Source organism: Adelges cooleyi, unplaced genomic scaffold (genome assembly GCF_023614345.1).
Source record: "Adelges cooleyi isolate 19-005CV unplaced genomic scaffold, UGA_ACOO_1.1 ACOO_flye_CR_arks_rails_tigmint_CR_PRNA_651, whole genome shotgun sequence".
Classification (NCBI taxonomy): Eukaryota; Metazoa; Arthropoda; class Insecta; order Hemiptera; family Adelgidae; genus Adelges; species Adelges cooleyi.
In genome coordinates, this window is record NW_026096352.1 from 11,498,518 (window position 1) to 11,510,540 (window position 12,023).

The following is a 12,023-nucleotide window of genomic DNA, read 5'->3' on the forward strand; positions in this document are numbered from 1 at the left end:
GTCGTCGTCACCGTGGGTCGACGACGACGATAACGATTATTATTGTTATTATTACTATGTTGTTGTGCAGCAACACTGTACGGCAGTCGTGTTATTTATATTTATTACCAATAGGTAATCCTGCGGACCGGACACCGGTACGGATAACAAATTCATGAAATCAGGGAGACTTATTTATTTTAACAATTTTAGTTAAACCAATACCAAGGGGCCTTAGTATTTATAGGAACTATGTGTCAATAGCCATTTTGATGCATTTTGTACAATTGTCTATGAAGAGTACCCTTTCATATAAAACAATTATTTCGCACCAGGCCCCGCAAATCCTTGAGCCGGCCTGGCCTGGCTTTAAAGTTGGCTCTTTTTCAATCGTGAAATAATTGTTCTGCTTTTTACCGATTGCCCACCGGATATTATTCTATTTAGACACTAGCCGGCCGCCTCGAACGTTATTGGTTTTGGCGAAATGCGGAACAATAAATAATACTTCAATAATAAGATTTCCGTTGCAATTTACATATTATTATTTATTTGTCAAAATCAATGTATGTAAGTAAAAATTACAGAGTGAAAAATAATTTTGCAGAACCCATTTCCGGGACAGCGCCACCGTCGGTTTAGTTCTCCGAACCGGTGGTAGGGTAGCCACTAGACGAGGAGGGGATGATAGTTGTCATAGGACAAAAACTGTTTGGTTTCTGGTAAATTCCAATGCTCGTGAGACGTGACCTGATCGAGTATCGACTGCCGTCAGCCGTTGCGGGTTGCTTGTTAGTTGTCGTACGCTGTCAATGCAGAAAGGTCGTTCGCGGACCGCTGCAGAAACCTCAGTAGTTCAAAGAGCACCAGTGGATTTGTCGGTCGACGATACCTACTTATTGTTGCCACAGTGAGTTGAATGTTTTTTTTTCTAATTTTTAATTAAATACCTCAATAAATTAATTCCGTTAAATACTTTTTTCACTGTCAAGTAGCGTATTTTTGTTTGAATATTTATCTGCAATAAAAAAGCATTAAATATGTTTTATTCAACTCAATTTATTTAAACTTTTGTTTTTGTAAGAACTTAAAATTAACTAACGTGCTATTGAATTTAGTAGAATTCGTGTAATTTGATTTTTAACAGTATATAACGCTAATGTAATTTTTAATTTCCTATTATTTATGTGATATTTATTTATTTATTAAATTATAACTCAATTTGACTCAATTTAAGTGTCATTAAAATATAAAAAACTAATTTAATATATAGGATAACGGCCTTGACTTTTCACTGTTTTGCAGATTATTTACTACCGTATAATTTTTCACGAGTTAAACATTGTTTTTTTAAATCAGAATAAATTTAATTATTTCTTTTACTTTAAATGTATATAATGTAATATCTTTATTATTATGCATATGTATACACATACGTACATAACTTAACTTATTATTTGAAATAATTAACTAAATTAATTAAAAATCAATAAAATACTTTTTGATTTTCACTGTTTGTGTCACACGCATAATATATTGTTTTATCTACCTTACACTAAATTTAATTAAATTCTCTACGTATTTCTCTAGATACATCTTTTTGTTCAAAACAAATCTGTTGGATTCATTATTAAATAACCAAGTGCATCGAGAAAAATAGCTATGTCCTCTAACAGCCGTCAACAAGTCTCAAACGTTACAAGCAGAGGAAATCGGGTAAAGTAGTAATTTATGTAATGCTATGAATAAATAAAAAAGTCTAGTGACTATTATACTTTTAATTAGTAAATAACGATTTAATTTTTTTCAATAACAGTTTGATATTAAAAACAATTAAGTCGCATTTTCATTTTGTAACTATAGTTATTACCTAAAGTAAAGTTTTTACTATTATTAAGTATCTAGGCAATTTAATTATAATTAATAGTTTTCAAAACTGCGACAGTTTTTTTTTTTTATATATTTTACGTAATGAGTATTATATGCTGTGACAATACCGAATGTCCGAACGAAAGCACTTAAATTATTTTAATTAAATTTTTTATCATCTTAAGCTTTAAATATATTGAGCTTGACAAATTATACCTAATAGCTCAACTCTAGTTAACATTTTTATTGAAGGCATCGGTATTTGGTATAATAACAAGCTAAGAATAACATTCAGGGTCGATTCAGTGTAAGAATCGGATATGCCCAAACATTTTACGGAAAAAATCTATATCTAGGTTTCTAGATGCAACAACCAAAATATACGTGCGGACATAACTGGTTTTTGCATCATTCTAAACGTACTGGCAAAATTTGTACTTATCGAGATCCTAGCTTAATTCTTAAACAATTATATTTTCAATTTATTGTATCCGAGCAAATATAATAACTAGTTAAAAGGTTAACTAAAAAATTAAATTTAATAATTAAAATTAAATTAAAGTTAAAATCGTAGTCATTTAAGTTTAAAAATATAAAAATGATTTTAAATATTTATAATACAAATCACGATCATTCGTTAATAATAATAATACATGAATATTGGATATAATAAATTCAAAAATCAATCATAAACTAACCATAAAGTCAAAATTACTTGTAAAAAAAAAAAAAGAATTAATATTTATTATTTTATTTTTATTACACTTATTTTAATGAAATCATATCGCGTAAATATTTCCTTGTTGGTACGCGATATAATATTATATTGTTTGCTGTTATATTGCGATTATATTATTTACCATTCCTTGTTGATATTAATTGGTTATTTCCTCCTTAATATATTTTTTTTTTTTTTTTACCTTTCTTCGGTTTTGTTTACCAGAAAATCCTATTTTTATGGATGTTTTAATCTGTTTGGTCAGGAAAAAGGCCAAAAATAAAACGAGTGACCATAAGTGCCACTAAATAGTAGTGAAATGCCGACCGCATCATATATTGAAAAAATAACATACTTAAAGTCTAAAAAAAATTGTTCATTGTACCTCTATATATATATAAAATTCTCGTGTCACAGTGTTTGTAACAAAATCCTCCGAAACGGCTTGACCGATTCTTATGAAATTTTGTGTGTTTATTCAGTAGGTCTGAGAATAGAACGTAAACTATTTTTCATACCCCTAAGAATATGTTTTTAATTTTTAATTAATTAAAATGATTAATTATGATTATCAATAGTATCAATAGTTATCAAAACATCTCTATGGTTTTCCATACCACAGGGATACAGTGATCCGATCAGCTGATTGTGTGTCTATTCTAATACACGGGCAACGCCGGGTCGGGACAGCTTGTATTTATATATTTTACGGGGCAAGCCCATTATCAATTTATACACAATAACAAGTGTAGAAAAATTACAATGCATAACATATATTTATAGAGACAACATATTTAATCAAGGAAAACAGAGGGGTCGTTATCCAATTATTGCTGTAAAAATAATGAGAAATAAGATAACGTATACAAGAGGAACCCAAATAAAACGCTATAAAAACGAAAATACAGCACAGCCATAGCCACTTGCTCTGACTGTAAATATTAAATAAAGAACATTAACATTTTTGTTTGTTTTGCTTTAAAGAAGAAAGTATATAGATATCGTTGTTCCGCAGACCGCAATGCCAATCTCAGACGCGTTAAATAAAACAAAATATTCTTAATACCGGAACATACTATTTAATATATATAAATATGGACGTAGACCATTCGGCTCCCGTTTTATAAAAAGGTAAATTCCCAAACGGCTCCGGTTTTTCACTACACAAATTCCTTCTCGTCAGCGAGTTTTTATGGAAAGAAAACGAAAAATGTTTTCAAAATTGTATATTAATTCTTCCGGGGTCCAATGTTAATATTGTTATTGGGCTCCCACCCGGAGAGGGTGTGTTAGAGTAAGGCTGACTTGTATAGTTTTTAGTTGTATGTAGAGGGGGTGCGGGGAACACCCTCTCAAAAAAGTTGTAAATTAATTTTGTAAATAAAGAGCATCGGCGATCCGGGGGGAAGTAATGCCCTCCCAGGCAAGTACCCCACCGGAGCGCAAAGGATGCAAGTGTAAAAAAAAAAAAAGTAGGAGGAGGTTACAGGTTTAAATTTAAGTTTAAGTTTTTTTAAAAGGTAGACTTGATAATATACGCGTAGTATACCGATACCGGAGCCGTTTGGGAATTTACCTACTCGTGAAACCTTTTACGACGGGAGCCGTTTGGGAAAAAACAAACAATGGATGGGAACCGTTTGGGTTGCACCGACAGATCTTTGTCCTATTTCAATGTACCAGCTGGACCTTTTATCAAATATTTTTTTTGTCTTCGGACCTTTATACCCCGGACCGGACCTTTTTACCGTTTAGCAAATTTAATGTATGTAATATTTTATGGATGGGAGCCGTTTGGGTTGCACCGATAAATATTAAATAAATAAAGCCAGTACCTACTGTGGGATCGGGGATTGTGAAGTCTGAGCATATTGCAGCGGGAGAGTTTATTTCTTATTGTTGTAACATTTTTGGGTCAAAAAGTACTATAGTTGCTTCACGTGCCAGGTGATCAATATTTCCATCAGCTTAAGGTCAGGTAAACTGTACAACGTGATTATATTGTTATTTCTACCGGTGCTTACCTTCAAAACAGATGTTTTTGATGTACGAGTCCATCATTTACCATTTTTTTTTTAACGAAATTTATAACCTTTTAATATTTTTACCATTTTCACTTATCATTTCCCTAGGCACTTATATCATAAGTCTCGCAAATTCAAATAATAGCTTTACAGGCATCACGGACTACTTAAATCTATTAGTACGTTTATATGATGGCGTTAAAATGGTTTGAATTTAATATCTATTATATCCGTTTACATGTCCATATATTAAATCGGTTTAGTGAACATTTTTAACAAAATTGATAACTAGTATGATCGTAATAATAAAAGTGTATAACGAAAAAGTCCGTTTATATGTTCAATTAATAGCCTACATTTTTTTATACGTTTGAAACGGTTTTAGTTTCTTAAAATAAATTGACCATAGCTATATTTTGACTGAACCGGACCAGACCGCCTAACGAATATTTTTTTTAATTAACCAGACCGGATCAAATAAAACTTAAACCTAACCCGATAAATTATAAAAACATAGTCTAGTGATCGGACCGGATAACAACTAAGCCGACAATCATCAAACGTGATAATACTATTATACACATAAAAACATTATTTCTACAATTTTTTTGGAAATCAGATATTCTGGTGGACGCAATTTGGATAAAAATAATATGTGTTACTTAACGCGGGAGTCAACTAAAGTCTAGTAATATTTGTAGAATTGAAAGTGATTTTATGACAATAATGTGCTATAAAATGTATTTTTAGTTTTAGAGTCTTGTCTAAAACAATTTATTGCTGTTGTTATATCGTAATATTGCATCTACGTCGTTATATTATTATAATGAAAATATATTCAAATTGGTACATGGTAACTAATTAATTCTAGATTCACTCACACATACCAACCTAAAAAGTGAAAAAAACCCACAATTGGAGTTTTCACGATTTTGAAGGAGCATTGTTTTTAATTCAACTAGTTTATAACAGTTTTGATAACATAATTTTGGAGTTATTAACCGATAATGATGTAGGCATGAGCTTGAAGTAGAGAAAAATATTATTTTGATCTGTGCGCTTAAAAATGGCTTCCTATCTTGATTTTGTATAATAAAACATTTTTTTTAATTATTAAAGAACTATTTTTGTAGTTTTTAAATCCAATAAACTAGTAAAAAGTTAGTACAGTCTACCTAAAGCCTAATGGCTAAAATTATAAAACAAGGAACATGCTTTAGGCTCAGCGCACTCGGCGCGACTGTTTTGCGACTAAGGTTGCAAATCAGTTGAGCGCGCAACTAGTTTACTTTTGTCCGCACACGAGCAAGACGATTGCGGATCAGTCAGTTGGTATTTTCTATTCAAATAGGTGTATAATAAAAAATTAATCTAAAAGTAACGTTTTTATGCGTCTTATAAAGTATAAAATAACCTTCCGGGGGTCTTGATAAGCAAATAGGACAGGTGAACTAGAAAAACGTGGGGCGCATCTTTCTACTTAGATATTAAAACCTAAGCTTTCATGCTAATGCATTAAGTTGTCTCTCATAATGCTGTCTCTCTAACCGAACGGATCAGAAAGTGATAGTGTGCATTTTTATCGGAAATGAAATTTAATGGATTTCCGTGCCACTTGCCTTAAATTTCATTACAAATTGAAAAGACTTAATTGCTATTCTCTCCAAAGTTTGTTTTATGTAGGTTGCTTCATTTTTTTTGTTAACTACCTACTTGCTTAACATTTAAAGTAATGTGGTGCTCAATTTTACATGACATGTCATTAAGTATTATTTTATTTAGACGAGAAAAGATGATTGTGCATGAATTATGAGTTAAGGTAGTTATTAATGAGAAGAGAATGTTATTATTTATTCAGACGTGTGAAGTAGTAAAGATGCGCCCCTCGTTTTTCTAGTTCACCTGTCCTATTTGGTTATCAAGACCCCCGGAAGGTTATTTTATACTTTTTAAGACGCATAAAAACGTTATTTTTAGATTAATTTTTTAATCTACTTTAGTTATTTTGTTCTTTTTCGTTTTCGTATGTACGTACCTATATATTTAAATGTACAATGTTATAAAAAGTTTATAACATGTTATAGAAAATGCTGCATGGTCAGAAGGATTATCATAAGAATTAGTAATCAATTTAAAAGCTTATAATTTTAGATTTATTACTGTATAAATTATCATAAAAGTTGAAATTAAGTTGTAATCACTATATAAATTATCATAAAAGTTGTAAGAAAATACAAAAAAGTGTAATGATGGGAACGGGTTTGAACCTGGTACCGCTCATTTCTGAGCACCGTTTACGCCCAAACGCACCACGCATAATTTTTGCTGGCGGGTGAGAAATAAGTCTTTTTGAATTGCAAGATTCCACCCAGAACGACGGACAAGAAATCGACCCCATTTTAACCCCCTTAGGGGTGGAATTTTCAACCTCTTGTGGATTAATAATGCATTGTCATCGAATTGTGAGCTACCCTGTAAGTTTCAGCCCGATAGCTAATCGGGATGTGCTCGAAATTTGAGTTGCAAGATTCCACCCGGAACGACAAACAAGATTGTGAGTTCATAAAAACGTTATAACAAAAATAATAAGGTTACATTCGTTTTATGCGTGGTTAGGTGAATATTTTGTTATTATATTTCTTGGTGGCCGTAGGGACCGTACAGCGTACAGCGAATTGTCTTGTGACAATCCCTATTGAGAGGGTAGGGAGAGGAGTGTCATCGTTATTCAATTTATCGTACAGTAGTCTGTACATTACTATTTTAAACATAAAAATAAATTCATTTTTATAAAGGAAAAAAATGAACGATTTCTGTAGTCTGTCTATGTATCAATAACACAGCGGACTATAAAATCATGGATAATATGTGTATATATATATATTATCCATGTATAAAAATATTTAAAAATAGAGAAGAACGAAATGTTTTATTTTTTTTTTTCATCATGTTAAGTTTTTTGGGAGCATTGACTTTCGAAGCCAGGTTAAACAACTTAAAATTATAGCAGTCTATATTTTTTTAGCAATATTCGAGTTACTTCCAAATTTTTAGTACAGTAAAATACACAAATTAATAAATCATAAAAAATAATTAATTACTTAACTTATTACTTTTTCATACCTGTCATATTTACTTCGGCGGCAACCTCTTGCCATGCCTTCTCGGTTACATCATTCCTGGAGTAGTCAGGAAGTTTATAATTATAAACTTCTTGGTGCTTCTCCATCTTTTTAACAAATTGTATATTTGATTCTTGGTCATTCATATTAAAAAAAATTGAAAAAAATTACCAAAAACAACAAAAAACCAAAATAATAAAACCTACTAATTTCAGTGCAACTGTAACGCAACGCAACTGCGACCGCGGAAAACGATCGCATTGAAACGATTTGAAACCGATTGCAAACTACTCCCTTTCCAATCGCCTCGTGTGCGGATCCCTACAGCTTTTCGCTGCCAAGGTCACAAAACAGTTGCGCGCTCAACTCATTTGCAACCTTAGTCGCAAAACAGTCGCGCCGTGCGCAGTCTGCTGGTTCCTGAATACTGAATAGTGATTATTTCTGATCTATAATCCCCTTGCGATTTATGACGATAAAATTAATTTTATTTTCTGGCCAAAACGTTTGCATGACGACGACGACTCATTATATTATACGTTTAAAGTAGACGCGCTACTTTCGTGACGCTAATTTGTGTCTTTTTTGCGCTGAGAGGCCTTGGCTAAAGTATGTTCCATGCTAAAACAAATTTTTAAAAATGTGTATGCGTTGGCAATAATTTTTTAAAAATTAAGTTTTAGAATTTATACAAACAAACCTCATTAAAAGTCTACACTTTTTAGTAGGCTTATCCGCTTATAGACATTTCGACTTGTAGATTTTATCGTAGGATACTTTTTGATTCACACCAAAGACCAATTCAGCGCTTATAAAGCATGATTGATACTATACACATAATATTTCGACTGATTTTAGTTTTTTTTTAGTCTGTTTATGAAATTTTTAGAGTATAGCAAAAACAAAGTTTGTGAATTCCTCTCTATCTTACATAAGAACAAAATAAATCACATTAAGTGCTATTCTAACAAAAAATGTAGTTATTTAAACAATCTATTGACATAAATAAAAAAAATTAATGGCATATATATTGAAAAAACTATTTGAAAAAAAACATTTTCATAAATGGACTACTACCATTCTTCTCTTGTGCCCTTCATATGTTTTTGTACAAAAATAGATCCTATATGTGTTTTAAGTTGAAAAAAAAAATTGAATATCAAATGATTTCCTTCTTTCCTATGGTAATATCATTGAGTATAATATATTGTAATATACTCAATGGTAATATGTACACTTAAAAATGTAAGCTAAATTTTAAAATTTTGGTGAAAAATTGCCTATACTGTGTGCTTGTTAATAAATGCTGATGTAGGGGCCCCTTTACGTTTGAGCCATTAAGGGGATTGCATGCGGTCGGTTTTTTCAGTAAAAACACATCATTTTTATTCCATTGCACAGACCGAACCAGTGATCTGATAAGCAATCTAAAAACAGATTTTAATTTGCATGAAGTTTACTTATGATCGGTCAGGGTAAACGTGTTTTATACATAGTAGGAATAAGGTATCAAAAAAGTACCCAGACCGATCATAAGTAAATTTCATAAAGAATTCAAATCTGTTTTCAGATTACTTATCGGATCACTGGTTCAGCCTGTGCGATGGAACAAAAAATGTATGTTATATTAACTAAAATGGTTTTTACTCATAGACAAAATAATTTAAATTAAAAATAATATTATGAAGCTTATACAAATTAACCGGTAAATTAATTGACATGATCGAAATTTATTAAAACCACTTTTTTCTTAAATATTGCCTATACAAAACTCCTTAAAAATCAACTGTATGCAATCCCCTTTAAGGATGACAGCCCCTATTGCACTTATTCAGTTTTCATTTTCGACAATATTTTCCCGTTTTGCACTTTTAAATAATTTGCTATACTTTCAAAATATGCAAACAAAAAACCACTATTATTTATTGGTTTCAGTATGAACAAATTCGTTGACATTAATAAAATACTAACCAAATTTGTTGTCGGATGTTGCGAAAAAGTATACCAATGCATAATATAAATCCTAGCCCTAATAAGTATATACGGGTAACATGACAACTCGTTTTTTTTTCATGCGAGATCTCATATTTTATCAAAATATTCAATTAGGTATCTTCACTTATCACTAATTTAATTTAGAGTGCGACTCATACTTAATAATATTTTAAATAATATTATTTATTGTAGTATTAAAAAACCAACTATTGAAGTATAAAACATTATCCAAGTATGAACTAATCGTTCATATTAGCTTAATACTTACTAGAAACTGCAAAGTACTAACTACTTAAGAGGACGTTATACACCCAAATTTCCAGCTTTAAATTAAGATTTTGCGAAAAATTGCCTATACCTAACTCCTTAACAAATAGGGGTATATCACGTCCTCTTAAGTAAATCTGCTAATGCACATGATCCACAATTGTACAACAGTCATAATTAATTTAATAATAATACTAGGACATTACTAGTACATAAGCTCTCTAATATTAGTATATTTTCCATTTGTTAATCTAAACATAATTTTTCAGCGCTCTGTTTTTTCCTGAGGGGCGCTTAAATTGGTCCTGAAAAGGTGCCTGAAATAAGCACTGCACCTATTAATTTTTAGATTTAATTCTACCATATGAAACCATAAAATAAATTTGTTCATATTATAATTTTAACATCAATACAAAAATAGATTATTTACTTAATTTTTTGTCTTCGATATTTTATTAATTAACTAACGATACATCATATATTTTGTAGGTGTTTGACACTCAGAATCGATCTGCGGCATTGAACTTGTATAAGCGGTGTAATAATCCAAAACGACACCTTTTTTCTGAAATTGCTTCCGAATTCGGTATACAGTGGTCTGAAAATCAAAGAACTTCATCGACTCTAAAGTGCACAAGTGTTGCTGGCATAAATACAAGACCGTATGAAGGCGTAAATGAATTTGTTAAAACAACTATTAGACAAATAGTACGTTCATTTTATGTTAAACGTAAATTACCAACAGTTGAAAAAGTATACAGTAAAGTTAAAAAGAGAGGTTTGTTGCCATTTATGAAAAAAAAGTTTTTTGCCGATTTTCTTAAAAGTTTAAAATTTAAACTAATTAAAACAAAAACACATGGCCTTGCGTTAACCGAAAAAAAGAAGATAGTTCTTTGGCGTAGAAGATGTTTAAACAAAATAATGCAATACCGCCAAGAAGGACGCACTATTTATTATTTAGATGAAACTTGGATTGACTTGGATGAAAAGAAACATATTAGTGATACTCAAAACAAAATATTGTTTTTACTTCATATTTGCACAAGTAGAGGATTTGTTCCTGGCGGCTTGCTTTGTGTTGAAATGTCAAAAGATAAATTATACACAGACTATAATGCTTTTTTAATTTGGTTTGAAGATATATTGCCATCATTAGATCCTAATGGCGTGATTGTAATGAATAAAAAACCATTTAATTTATTTAAATACGAACAAATCCCTAACAAACATTGGAAAAAAGAAAACATTTCACGTTGGTTGGAAGAAAAAAAAATCAAGAAAAATCAAGAAAACATGTTGAAGATCGAAATGCTTAATATTGTCAAGAAGCACAAGAATATGTTCAATATCCATATGGTAGACGAAACAGCCAAAAGATACCAAAAGGAAGTGTTAAGATTGCCACGTTACCATGGTGAAATGAATCTGATGACATTTGTTTGGAGTCTGATAAAAGATGAAATCAGTAACAATAATACTGCAAGCGATGTTTACGATCTAGTGTCTGGCGCATTAAGTAAAATGACTCACGACAACTGGAAGTATTGTAACTACGAATTGCAGTATTATGAAAAGGAATTTCAAAAATTAGATGTTGTTATGGATGAAGTGTTGGATGATACAGATTTTGGGACAGACCACAGCTCGAGATCTTTAGATTACTATGCTTTTTAGAGATTTTATTCTTTTAAACTTTGTTATATGTAAATTCTGTAAATTTTAATATTGTTTTATTTTGTGTGAACCCAGTACTGATAATTCCATAAGTGTGTTTATTATTAATGTGTAATGTGTATTAATGTTTCTAATATTTTACCCGTATAATTAAAGAGTAAAGATTCAATAATTTTGTCAACCGCATTTTTTCCCTACATATTTCATAGGCACAATAAGGGATTGTATATAATAATAACATGTATATTAAAAAGGTGAGCGAGATATTTAGGTAAAACATTAAATTATAACAGGTGGGTAACTGAGTAGAATACTATTATATTGATAATAGTAGAATAATATTGAACACCGTACCCATAAGTATGCAATATA

The 12,023-nt window shown here is 30.8% G+C and overlaps 1 protein-coding gene across 1 annotated transcript; it reads left to right on the plus strand.

The window, feature by feature from the left end:
- The first annotated feature begins 677 nt into the window (after positions 1-677).
- Positions 678-11,803, plus strand: LOC126844865 (uncharacterized). Its single transcript, XM_050583307.1, has 3 exons — positions 678-889; positions 1,570-1,695; positions 10,464-11,803. Exons 2-3 carry the CDS (start codon positions 1,642-1,644, stop codon positions 11,649-11,651), a joined length of 1,242 nt encoding a protein of 413 aa, XP_050439264.1. The 5' UTR covers positions 678-889; positions 1,570-1,641; the 3' UTR covers positions 11,652-11,803.
- The last annotated feature ends 220 nt before the right edge of the window (positions 11,804-12,023 follow it).